General features: G+C 45.0%; 2 protein-coding genes across 5 annotated transcripts in view; one reads left to right on the top strand and one right to left on the bottom strand.

Annotated features, from left to right (window-relative positions):
- Positions 1-10,315, top strand: part of LOC116837175 (uncharacterized) — a 15,590-nt gene extending 5,275 nt beyond the window's left edge. For 2 of the 4 annotated variants that reach the window (XM_032801387.2, XM_075071978.1), the window contains 2 exons: positions 2,296-2,400; positions 2,686-10,315. In XM_032801387.2, coding sequence (XP_032657278.1) covers positions 2,296-2,400; positions 2,686-4,043 — 1,463 coding nt within the window. In that variant the 3' untranslated portion in view covers positions 4,044-10,315. Of the gene's footprint in view, positions 1-2,267; positions 2,401-2,685 lie in introns of all 4 variants that reach the window. The other 2 variants (XM_075071976.1, XM_075071977.1) reach the window with 2 other exon arrangements.
- The window catches only part of LOC116837181 (uncharacterized), a 91,092-nt gene that overhangs the window by 42,094 nt on the left and 35,408 nt on the right, over positions 1-13,590 (bottom strand). The gene's annotated exons all lie outside the window — the stretch shown is intronic.

Raw genomic sequence — 13,590 nt, forward strand, 5'->3', positions numbered from 1 at the left:
TATATATACCTGCCCCTGGAAATTTCCACTACCTGCATCTGACGAAGTGGGTATTCACCCACGAAAGCTCATGCTCCAAAACGCCTGTTAGTCTATAAGGTGCCACAGGATTCTCTGCTGCTTAAGCCAAAAAAGACTTCAAGACAGCTGACACTTTCTCAGAGAGACAATATTTAAGGCACAGCAACAAACTCTCCTGATGTGAAGAAAAGATAGGAAAAATAGTCAGAGGCCAATATGGCTGCATCAGGAGATTTTTCAATAACCTGAAAATTGAAAGGGAATCCCACCAAAGTGGATATCTGGAGAGATTGCAAAGGATGGATATGAGAGAGTAATAGAAGCATGTAGGGACATGACTGGAAAGGCTAGGGCACCAAACATGTCGCACATAGCAAAGGATGTAAAAGGCAATAAGGGGTTCTTTAAATACATTAGGAACTAGAGAAAGATGAAGGAAAGTGTTTGTTCTCTACTTGGTGGGGAAGGAGAGCTAATAAAAGACAATACATTTTGCTTCAGTCTTGCCTAAAAAAGTGAATTGTGACCAGACGTTTACCACATCTGCTATTAAGAAGGAAGACACACAAGCCAGAATAGGAAAACAACAGGTTAAAAAATACTCTTAGATTTATTCAAGTTGGCAGGGCCTGACACAATTCATCCCCAGGTATTTAACCAACTAGATGAAGCAATCTTGAATGCAGTAGCAATTTTCTTTCAGAACTTATCGAGGTGAGTGAGGTCCTAGAGGACTGGAGCAGGGCAAACGTGGTACCTATCTTTAAAAGAGGAACAAAGAGGACCTTGGGAATTATAGATGAGTCAACCTAACTTTGATACCTGGAAAGATACTGAACCAAATTATAACAGTCAATTTGTAAGCATGTAGAGGATAATGAGATAATAAATAATACCCACCATGTATTTGTCAAAAACAAATCATGCCAAACTAACCTAATATCCTTCTTTGACAGGGTTACTGGCTGAGTGGCTGGGAGGAAGCACTAGAGACAATTTATTTTAATTTTAGTAAAGCTTTTGAGACAGTCCTATATGACATTCTCATAAGTGAACTAGGGAACTGTGGTACAGTACTACTGCTGAGAAGGAACTCTTGAGTTATAGTGGATCACAAATTGAATATGAGTCAAAAATGTGATGTAGTTGTGAAAAAGGCTACTATCCTGAGGTGTATCAATAGGAGTGTCATATGTAAGACCCAAGAGGTAACTGTCCTGATCTACTCAGCACTGGGGAAGTCTCAGCTGGAGGACTGTTTCCTGTCCTGAGTGCCACATTTTAAGAAAGAAGTGGACAAATTAAAGGGAGTCCAGAGAAGAGCAACAAAAATGATAAAAGTTTCAGAAAACATGAGCTATGAGTAAGGCTAAGATTTTGTCCTGGGTATTTTTAGTAAAAGTTATGGGCAATAAAGAAGAATTCATGGAATAAAGAAGAATTTCATGAATTCATGATTTTACTAAAAATATCTGTGACAAAATGGGGAGGGAGAAGTCTCTAGCACCCATCACTGCTGGTGCTCTGGAGTCCCCCACTGCCCGTGGTGGGACTGGACAGCTCTGGGGGCCCTCACTGTTCCTGACAGCTTGGAGCTTCAGGGTTCCCCCACCACTCACAGCTCACAGCTGCAGGGGGGACCCCGCCACCCACGGCAGCACAGAGCTCCCATGGCCGCCACTGCCTGCAGTGTCTGTGAACTGTGGGGTTCTCCCACCAACCATGGCAGCTCGGATCTCCCCCACCCACAGTGGCCACCTTGATCTGAGCCACCACAAGCAGTGGGAGGACCCTGCAGCGCAGAGCCACTGTGGGCTGAAGTCATGGAGGTTTCTGGAAGTCACAGATTCCATGACTTCCATGACAAAATCATAGCCTTAGACATAAAGAGACACAGTCCCCAGCCCAGTAAACTCACAAGGATCTTCCAGGTCTGGCTTGTGTTAGAGAACGACTTGTGCGTGGTGGGAGAAGGTGGTATATTTGGCAGGGATAGAGACTTGATTGTACCCCATATGTCTAGAGAGCAAAACAATTATGCTCCGCTCCCTAGAGAAATATGTTATGGCAATTCCCTAGGCAGAGTGGATTAACCCTTCATCTAGACCAGTGTGTCAAGGAGTCTGACTGATTTATAGCCTAGTTCCTATAGCATGGGGGTGGGGAGGAAGGAGCCTTTCTGGCTTGCTTATTCAGCTCCTGGATCTGGAAGTAGTAACAGTACTCATCTTAATGAACAAGATTAGCACTTATTTCCTTGCCCCCTCAATGCAGGATTTCCAGTTTCCAAACCCAGTGTGACCTCCTGGCTGGAACGAGAGGAAAAACTGTGGGTCCCCAGTCTCCAGGAATGGGAGATCCTGAGAGATGCCTACACAGGTGAGGAATCGGCTACACTGATTCAGAAACCAATTATTGTATCCTCATGGCCGATGTCCCTTAGGCATTTTCATCAAGCCTGTCTGACCCTTCAGCCTCTGCCTTCGTCTGTATTTGAAGGATAGGTCCCCTCCTCTCTCTCCTCTGGGGAAGGGTTTGCTGCTATTTCAATCTCCTCCGCAGTTATTTTGATTTGTTCTGCCCTTTACTGTTCCCCTTTGTGAGGTTCCCCCCCCCCCGCCCCAGAACAGGGAATGACTTGTGTCTGGATTCTCTTTGTCACAGCAGGTGATAGGATGGTGAGTGAGAACAAGGAGGAGAATCAGGAACATCCTGAGCAATTGGAACCACACAGGACATCAGGAAGATCTGAAAGGGAGGCTTCCCAGATTCCTGAACATGGAGATACTGCCCCTCTGGCCTGCACTGACTTTTGCATGCAAGAAAACCAGCTGGGGCAGAGTAAATGTACATCTTCTGACCAGAAAATATGGGTCAAGGAAAACAAAAACATGGTTCAACAGAGAATCCCCACTGGTAAGACACCTTATACATGCGATGACTGTAGAAAAAGTTTCCGGTGCAGATCACAACTTACTAGACACCAGAGAACCCATACAGGAGAGAGACCCTACGCGTGCCTAGACTGTGGGAAAAGATTCAAACAGAGCTCAGCCTTAATTACACATCGTACAGTCCACGAACAAAAGAAGACCTATAACTGCCTTGACTGTGGGAAGAGCTTCAGTCGGAGCTCAACTCTTATTCAGCATCAAAGAATCCACACAGGAGAGAAACCTTATGAATGCAGTGAGTGTGGGAAAAGTTTCCGTGTGAGCTCAAATCTTCTGTCACATCAGAGAACCCACACGGGGGAGAAACCCTATGAATGCCCTACTTGCGGGAAAAGCTTCATTCAGAGCTCAAACCTTCTATCACATCAGAGAACCCATACAGGAGAGAGACCTTACCAATGCAATGAGTGTGGGAAAAGCTTCAGTCAAAGTTCGTCTCTTATTAAGCATCAGAGAATTCACACAGGAGAGAAACCCTATAGCTGCCCGGACTGTGGGAAAAGCTTCAGTTACAGTGTAGAACTCAATGATCATCAGAGAACCCATACAGGGGAGAGACCCTACAAATGCAATGAGTGTGGGAAATGCTTTAGTTGCCTCTCGCACCTTCGATCACATCATACAACCCACACAGGAGAGAAACCGTATAACTGCCATGAATGTGGGAAAAGCTTTACTCGCAGATCAACCCTTACTACTCACCAGAGGATCCACACAGGGGAGAAACCCTTTAAGTGCTCCGAATGTGGAAAAAGTTTCCGTGCAAGCTCAGCCCTTTCTGAACATCAAAGAATCCACAGTGGAGAGAGACCCTACAAGTGTCTTCACTGTGGGAAAAGTTTCTATAACAATTCAGCCCTTTCTAATCACCAGAGATCCCACACAGGTGAGAGACCTTACACATGCAATGAGTGTGGGAAAAGCTTTAGAAGCAGCTCACACCTTCTGTCACATAAGAGACTTCACAGTGGTGAGAAACCCTATAAGTGCACTGACTGTGGGAAAGACTTCCGGCACAGCTCAAACCTCAGTACTCATAAGAGAATCCACATAGGACACACACCCTAGAAATGTCCTGGCTAGGACTGGGCCAAATGAGGGACACCTTTTCCAATTCCCATGAATCTTAGAGTCAGACCAGGCTGGAGTGGCCATGTGACTAGGACATGAAATGTTTATTAAAGCAGAAAATGAAATTATCTTCCTGGGACAGAGCCATTCAGAGCAAAAGGCTGAGACAAGATTCGCACATTGTGATAGCATTTGATTATCACTTCTCAAGAAACTGTGAACATCCTCCTTCATCTCCCAGTTTTAGTTTTGATGTTATCACAGGGGTAGTCAATTATTTTTGTCAAGGCCCAAATTTCTTGGTCAAGGTATAGTCAAGGTTCAGGCGTCAGAGAAAATAATAATAATAAAAAACAACAATAATGGTAATCATAAATAAATAAAAAGATTTTGGGACCCATTCAAAAGTTTCTGGTGGTCCAGATTTGGCCCATGGTTGGCCTGTTGACTACTCCTGACCTAGAACCAGCTTCATCTTATAGACTGTGACTTCTAATTTATACTTGATAGTGTTTTAGACCTGGATGCTCCAAGGGACTGAGGTGCTGTGACACTGAGTATTGCAACGCCTAACTTTTAGGCATCTAGAAAATCACAGGAATGACGCTGGGATCCACAAAGCCTCAGTTAGCAGCCTAGACTCCATAGAGAATGAATGGGGTGAGACAGGCAGTTTAGATTGTGATTCATAAGGGCCAGCAGGTGGGGAGCCACCAAAGCTAGCCAATGGGACATGCCAATGAAAGTGATGTGGTCTAAGCCCCATCTCTCTCTCAGAGATAGGCTCCTCTTTGGTCTTGCAATTCATGATGGGGCATGTTCATGTTCAGAGGCCATGTAACTCAGCACAAAACAACAGGAGATTGAGGAGGAGAAAGACAACTTTCAGCACAGATGTGGAAGACCCTTAGTTCAAGTCCCCCCTCCACGTGATGAGGTAAAAGAATTTGAACATGGATCTGCCAATTCTCAGAGAAGTACCCTAGCCACAGAGCTAGTCTGGCTGTGGGACTCACTCAGTCTATCCCAGTAAAACAGTTCCACTGTATATAAATACATAGTCACTGGGCCAGAGACAGAGACTAACTCAACAGTCTTGTGGTGAGGACACCCACCTGTCAGGTGATAACCCTGTCTCCAGTTCCTTTGATCTAATGACTCCTTACGTTGACATTATCCTAACTTCCACCATGAAGAAAACTGCACACTGAACAATGGAATAAAGGATGAGAAATTCCACCTACTTACGTGCAGAAAGATTTCAATTCTTATTGCTAAAATTCTGTAGGGAATTTCTGTGCTTCAAAGGAAGTTAGAATTTGGCCTTGGAGAGAATAATTAATGTTTTCCTAGAACACAGAACCCATTGGAGTTCAGTTCTCTTCCATAAAACCAGACTCTTGGGCTCTTAGGATTATATATGTTTTTGGTATTTTCCAATTAAGAACACCTAGCAACTTACATCCAACTATAAAATATTTCCTATTTTCAAATGGTGCAAAAGAAAAGAATTTCACTAGCAGTAGTGATTAAAAAAAAAAATCAAGCCTTAAAGCAGTTTAAGATTGGGGGAAATACTCCGAAGAGCATAACTGGGCTAATAGAATTTGCAAATGACAACATGGTAACTAAGGCCTGGTCTACACTACGCGTTTATACCGAATTTAGCAGCGTTAAACTGAATGAACTCTGCACCCATCCACACAACGAAGCCCTTTATATCGATATAAAGGGCTCTTAATGCCGGGATCTCTAATCCTCCCCGATGAGGGAAGTAGTGCTGAAATCGGTATTGCCTTGTTGGATAGGGTTAGTGTGACCGCAATTCGAAGGTATTGGCCTCTGGGCGCTATCCCACAGTGCACCATTGTGACCGCTCTGGACAGCAATCTGAACTCGGATGCACTGGCCAGGTAGACAGGAAAAGCGCCGCGAACTTTTGAATTTCATTTCCTGTTTGCCCAGCGTGGAGCACCGATCAGCACGGGTGACCATGCAGTCCCAGAATCCAAAAAGAGATCCAACGTGGACCGTATTGGAGATACTGGATCTGATCGCTGTATGGGGAGACAGATCTGTTCTATAAGAGCTCCGATCCAAAAGACGAAATGCCAAATCATTTGAAAAAATCTCCAAGGCTATGATAGACAGAGGCCACAGCAGGGACTCAACATAGTGCTGCATGACAAGCGTAATGGAAAGCCAAAGAATCAAATGGACGCTCATGGAGGGAGGGGGGACTGAGGACTCGAGCTATCCCACAGTTCCTGCAGTCTCCGAAAACCATTTGCATTCTTGGCTGAGCTCCCAAAGCCTGAAGGGTCAAAAACATTATCGCGGGTGGTTCAGGGTATATGTTGTCATGCCGTGAAAGAAAAGGGAAAAAAATTGTTTCTCGTCTTTTTTCAATGTCACCATATGTCTACTGGATGCTGCTGGTAGATGGGGTGTTGCAGCGCTAAACAGTAGCATCCCCTCCTCTCCTCTCCCTGATGGCAGACGGTGCAATAGGACTGGTAACCGTCATCATCATCCTGTGAGAGCTCCTGGCTGGCCTCGGTAAGGTCGGCCGGGGTGCCTGGGCAAAAATGGGAATGACTCCCGGTCATTCCCTTCTTTAAGTTTGTCTCCTGGAGATTCAGTCCTGCCTGGAATATCATAGCAGCTGGAGGCTGCCTCCCCCTCATTTTATCTCAATTCCTGCATTCTTTATTACTTCATCACACAAATGGGGGGACACTGCCACGGTAGCCCAGGAGGGATGGGGGAGGAGGGAAGCGATGAGTGGGGCTGTTGCAGGGGCACCCCCTAGAATGGCATGTAGCTCATTATTTCTGCGGGATATCTGGGGCTCTGACCTGAAATGGCTGTGCTCTCTGGTTCTTTAGTAGACTTGCCCCATATTCTAGGCAGTACTGACTCTACTTTTAGACTGTTAGTCTATAAGGTGCCACAGGATTCTCTGCTGCTTCTACTTTTAGACAAAATGTAAAGAAGGGAATGACCTGGGGAGTCATTCCCATTTTTGTCCATGTGCCCCTGGCCGATCTCAGTGAGGCCAGCCAGGAGCACCCTGACCGCAGCAGACGGTACAATATAACTGGTATCTGTCATTGCCAATTTCCAAAGCAGCAGACAGGCAATAGGGCTGGTAACTGTCTCTGCTGCCTTGCAAAGGTAAGTGAATGCTGCTGTGTAGCACTGCAGTACCGCGTCTGTCAGCAGCATCCAGTACACATACGGTGAGAGTGAAAAAAGGCTAAACGGTCTCCATGGTTGCCATGCTATGGCGTCTGCCAGGGCAATCCAGGGGAAAGGGCGTGAAATGATTGTCTGCCGTTGCTTTCACGGAGGAAGGATTGACTGACGACGTTTACCCAGAATCACTCGCGACACTGTTTTTGCCCTATCATGCATTGTGATCTTGTGATACAGCATGGCCAGAGGGCAGCAGGAGAGGGTTAGAAGGAAGCCTTATTCCCTGTAAGGGGAAGAAAGTTTGCTACAGATTAACTAGAGCACCTTACGCCAATTAGAGCACCTGCAGCCAGTCACATGATAAAAACCCCTGCTTCAATCAGACAGTGTGGGAGTAGGAGCTGAAAAGATTGGTGTTGGAGCAGAGAACACTTTGAAGGGAAGCAGAGGACAGTTTGGAGAAATGCTGTGGTGGGCTAAGAAGTCCTAGACCCTAGGTAAGGGGCACCTGGCTTGTGCAGAGGGAGGGCAGGAAGCCCCCCACAAGCTGAATGGCAGGAGAGGGAAGTAGCCCAGGGGAAGGAACTGTCAGTTCACGTGGTTCACCACTATCCTTAGGGCCCCTGGGCTGGGACCTGGAGTAGAAGGTGGGCCCAGGTCCCTCCCTCTCCACTCCCCTCCTCTAGGACACTAGTGGGGCAATTAATATTCCAATTTAAGGGCAAGAAATGGTGCCCTGAACCCCCCCGCCCCCAAAGAAGAGAAAGCACGAGACCCATCATTATAGTGCTGGCAATTTGCCACAATCTCAACCCAGAATTCCAATGGGTGGGGGAGACTGCGGGAACTATGGGCTAGCTATGGGATTGCTACCCACAGTGCAACGCTCTGGAAATCGATGCTAGCCTTGGTACATGGACGCACACTGCCGAATTACTATGCTTAGTGTAGCCATGTACACTGGACTTTATATAATCTGTTTCCAAATACTGGTTTCTGTAAAATCGGAATAATCCCATAGTGTAGACATACACTATCACTTTTGTCAGCAAAAATTTTGTGGGTCAGGGGTGTAAAAAAACCACATCCCTGACCGACATAAGTCTCACCGACAGACATGCCGGTGTGGACAGCACTGTGTCAGTGGAGATGCTGTTCCACTGACGTAGCTACTGCCACTCATTGGGGGTGGTTTAATTATGTCGACAGGAAAGCTCTTTCCCGCTGGCATTGACTGTCTATACAGGAGACTTTACAGAGGTGCAGCTGTGCTGCTGTAAGGTCCATAGTGTAGGCATAGACTAAAACTGAGCTGGTGCTGATTAAACCGCATGCTTTCCACTGTAGCTGCCAGAGTTGTTATTCACACCTTGTGTGTGTGATGGTGATGTCACCTCACTTAGTTTACTGCTTAATAGAGCTACCCTTCAAATCTTTTTGGTTTGATGAGGACATAACTAAAGTTCAGCTGTTCTTATTGTGTTATCATATCTTTATGGAAATTCATTGTTTGATTATTTTTTGTTCTCTTTCAGCTCAGTTCCTAACTGTAACTGCTACTGAGAACTTGTAACTTTGTTGTTCACTGTTCTACTCTGTCCTGTATTTTACACTTAACCCCTGTGACTGTTCTGTTTTTATAGGTGTGAGTGACAATTACTTGCAAGTCCTTTGGTCTCTCACCCTTGCATCATTACTCTGTATGTGTGAGTGAGGAAAGCTGTTTTCTAACTTCAAAATCTCACTACAATCTTTATTTGTGTGTGTTCTAAACTTCAGAATACTTTTACGCTAATTTCAGTTGTGTTGTGTATTTTTAACTACAGAGTAATGTAATGTGTTTAATACCTCACACTACACAGTAGTGTCATTCCAATCTTGGTTTATGAATTGAACTAGTTCCTATTTTCTTTGTCTACTTTAAATACCAAAAGCAGGGTACTTTATGATAGTTCTTTTTCTATATAAGAACATCAGGGGTTTTCTGTGGAATTGTCTTTAACAATCTGTCTCTCTTCTACCTATTAATTCAAAGACCAAAATCTCCCGCTGCAGTACACTATCTGCCTATCACCTCTCTAAGAACACTCCCTAAACCTGCTTGATTAACTTTAATTTGAAAACTTTGATTACTCAAATTGCTTTCTGATCTTTCATACGTATAAAATTGCCTGTTAATTCCATAAACTCTGAGCTAATCCTCTCTGTTTGGACTGTTGCAAGGAACTGGACTAGAAGACCTCTTGAGGTCCCTTCCAGTCCTATGATTCTTGTACCCCAGCTTTTGTATGTTTCATTGCAACCATTCCTAGCTAGGAAAGTACTTAAGCAATGCTGAATTTTGAGCTGTAATAATTATATACATTTGAATTTGCCTTCAGAATGATGTTTAGCATCACAAAGTTACCTTTTTTGTCATTGTTTTGCTAGCTTTTGTTAAATTTACACTATTTTCAATTTGATTGTCTTACCCAATTTATCTAGTTTTGTCCAAATATGTTTTTAGTTTAAAAGGTTTAATATCAAATGAATTAGTTTTAATCTAGTTATGTCATTGAATTAATATTTGGTTATCTGATAATATTTGTCCACTTGTTGAATTCTGTTAATAATGCTTAGCTACTAGCCAATTTTAATGAAGTGAATATCATTGAGTTAAATGCCCAGAGATGTTTCAGTTTTATACTCAGTTTTATAACACTAGTCCATTCTATATAGTTAACCAAACTTGTTTTAATTTTTTTTCTGTTTTAGAATTTCAAGTTTAGTTAAGAGGTTGTTTTAACAGTTACTACATTTTATCAGCCAATTTATTTACTTTTTTTTTAATCCGGTGAATCTCATTCGCATAATCCTTGTTCATTCAATTGCTTGTTGGTTCCTTCTCTTATTTTTGCTTACTTAAATATGTGTTTTCTTTATTTAAAGTCAATTTCAATTGTTTATTTTGGGACATCCCTTAGTGTATAGAAAAAAGAATCCTTGGTATATTTGTATGTGGTTACTTCCTGAGTGCAGTGTGATTAATAACCATAATAAATAATTCCATTTGTTGGTCTGATTTTCCTGAACTTGACATATGAGAAGCAAGTAATTCATGATTACCTTAATTTTCTCCCTATTATGAATTTTGATAATTATTTGGTAATTTTACTTGAAAATTACCTCTTATTCAATATATTTAGCTTACCCTCTGCATCCCTACTAATGCACCATTTTTCTCTACACTTGGACATGAGAAAGGTTCTATATAGCTATACCCCAAGTAGCTGCAGAACTGTAGTGCAGCTGTCATTTGGAAGACTGAAGGGAAGGAGAAGAAACCTACTGACAAAGCTAGAGACTGCTGAGCAATGCCTTTCTCTTGTGATAAGTGCTTGGTGTGTTCTGCACAACATCTGTGAGAGCAGATGACGGGGAAGTGGAGGCAGAGGGACTTTCTGGATCTTATGAACAGCCAGACAGGGGGTCTTTACAAGGTGACCCAAGGGATCAGAGACATGGGGTCAGGCATATGTTGTGCACCTACTTTGATGGCAGAATGTAGTGGTAGAAAATGAATGTGCTTTTGTCATAAACAGATAGTAAAGAGTTAACAAGTCCAGTAAACCTGGCTAACACCTGACCAGAGGACCAGTCAGGAGACAAGATACTTTCAAATCTCAGTGGAGGGAAGTCTTTGTTTTGTGCTTTTTTTTTCTTCTCTGTTCTCTCAGGGATCTAAGAGGGACCAGACAGGTATACAGACTCTCCAATCTTCTGTTCAATTTAGTAAGTACCAGTTAGAAAGGCGGTTTAGTCTTTTTTTTTTGTTTGTTTTCTTTATTTGCAAATGTGGGTTATTTGCTGGAAAGGAGGAATTGTATCTCTGTTTGCAACTTTGTAATTGTGCTGGGAGGTGAGGATCTCCCGGTGTCGTATAAGCTGAAAGGTTACTTGGTTTATAACATTTTCCATTCTTGAATTTACAGAGACAACTTTTTTTTTTTCTTTTGCGTTGATAAGCTTCTTCTTTAAGAACCTGATTGATTTTTTGGGTTATCTTGGTGTAAGACCCCAAGCGGAGGGGTCTGCACTCACCAGGGAATTTGTGGAGGAAGAAGAATGAGAGGAAAAGCGCTGATTTCTCTGTGTGTTAGATACTGTCTTCTCTCTCAGGGAGTAGTGCTGGGAGGGGGAGAAAGGGAGGGGAAGGGTGAATTTCCTCTCTGTTTAGACTTCAAAGGTTGAATCACAGGGATCTCCCAGTGGTTACCCAGGAGGGAGAATCGGAGAAGAAGAAAGGAAGGGGAATGTTTTAGTTTCGCTCTTTGGTGTGTTAACCCAAGGTGGTTTTGGGTCTTCTGGGTCGCCCAGGGAGGTGTTGTGCTGCGAGATAAGGCCGCAAAACGAGGCGTTTTTTGGGTGGTGGCAGCTTATCGATTTCTAGTCGTAGTAAGTTAGGCGTTAGAGGTTCATCTGGGACCCCACTTTGTCGACGGCAGGTTCAGAGTGGGCGCATACCATGACAGTTTAACTAAGGAAGTGATCATGACTCTGTGAATATTTTATTAAAATTAATTTGGGTGTGGGGAGCGGACCTCAGTGAAAGTTTTTCGAAGCGGAGTGTGTACAGTGTTAAAAATTGTTATCCATTTAACAGCAACACCAGGCACATTTTCTCAAACCAGATGGGCATGGTGGCAGACATTACGCAAAGTGGTGAGTGCATGCGATGGCTATGCTGGTGTCTCACAGAAAGGGTACTAGGTGAAACTGTTTGTCTTGTCTAGTGGAGGAGTGGAGTGGACAGGGCCTGCCATTTGAAGAGAGTGAAAGGGGGGTCCCAGTGGTCGCTGGATTCTTGTCCCTTGTTGTTCTTGTAGCACTGCTGGAGACAGCCGCTGATGGCGGAGGGAGGGGGCAAAGAGGACACTTGCCAGTGGGCCAGCGTTCCCCTGGCTGACACTGCAGCGCCAGCAGGGCTAAGGCAGGCTTCCTGCCTTCTCTTGCTCCGCGGCTGCTCTTGTAGCAGCTGGCATGTCCTTGTGGCCCCTGGGGAGGGGTTCTCTGCACGTTGCTCCCACCCTGAGCACTGACTCTGCAGCTCCATTGGCTGGGAACTGCAGCCAACCAGGAACTGCAGGGGAGGTACCTGCTGGCAGCGGCATTGTGGAGACCCCTGGGCCCCGTCCCTAGGAGCTGCTGCCGAGGGGATGTACCAGACATTTTCGGGAGCTAGGCCGAGGTAAGCGCTGACCCCTGACCACCTCGACGCCCAAACTCCTGCCCACACCTAGATCCCACACTCAAACTTCCATCCAGAGCTGCACCCCTGCTGCACCCAAATTCCCTCCAGAGCCTGCACCCTACCCTCCTTCCACACTTCACACCTCCTGCCCTTGGTCGGGAGTGAGCAATGGAGAGGGGGGATGGAGTGAACAGGAGACAGGGCCTTGGAGAAGGGGCGGGGGAACAGGTCATGGCTAGGAAGAGCGGCAAGGGTCTTTGGGTTTGGTACAATTAGACGTTGGCAACCCTACTGAGTGGCATGTGAAAGTCGGCTGTGCCGAAGAGCACGCCAGCAGCACCGCCAGCACTTGTGGGCACCAGCACAGCCCAAATGTCAGGTGGATTGTGTCCATGTGGGCGCAACTTGTGTGTGCATGGGAGCCCATTGACTGTGCTGCCCTGGACCCAGATTGCTGTCAGCAGCTGGCTGGAGATTCTTTGGTTAACACTGAGCCATGTGTTAGGAATGACCCTTCTCTGCATGTGCTCTGCCGAGCAGCCTCCTAGATCCTGGCATTCTGTGACACATATTCACATGGACAAGATGTGCTTCTTTCCCAGAGGCAAGGCGTCCAGGACCACCAGATGGGACTACACAGAAGCAGGGGAGAATGGTGTTAGCAATGGGTATGTGATTGCCTATGTGAACTCTCCACAAGTAGGACTCATAAAGGATGCAAATGGCTATGATCCAGCATTTAAATGGGAGATGTCCTCTGGTGCAGATCACCTGGACCGTAGTGGGTCTGAGTTCAACACGCAGACTCACATGGGTGTGAGCATGCATGTGAGATAGCAGGGATGTGTTATTCCTTGCTTAGCAAAGCTTTTGATATGGTCTCCCACAGAATTCTTTCAGCAGTTAAGAAGATGGACTGGATGAATGGACTATAAGGGTGGATAGAAATCTGGCTAGATCGTCAGTCTCAGTGGTTAGTGATCAAGGCTCCATGTCTAGTTGGCAGCTGGTATCAAGCGGAGGCCCAAGGTCGTCCTGGGGCCAGTTTTGTTCATATCTTCATAATGATCTGGAGGATGTGTGGACTGAACCCTCAGCAAAGTTTGGCAGATGATA

The sequence above is a fragment of the Chelonoidis abingdonii genome, chromosome 13 (assembly GCF_003597395.2).
Source record: "Chelonoidis abingdonii isolate Lonesome George chromosome 13, CheloAbing_2.0, whole genome shotgun sequence".
NCBI lineage: Eukaryota > Metazoa > Chordata > Testudines > Testudinidae > Chelonoidis > Chelonoidis abingdonii.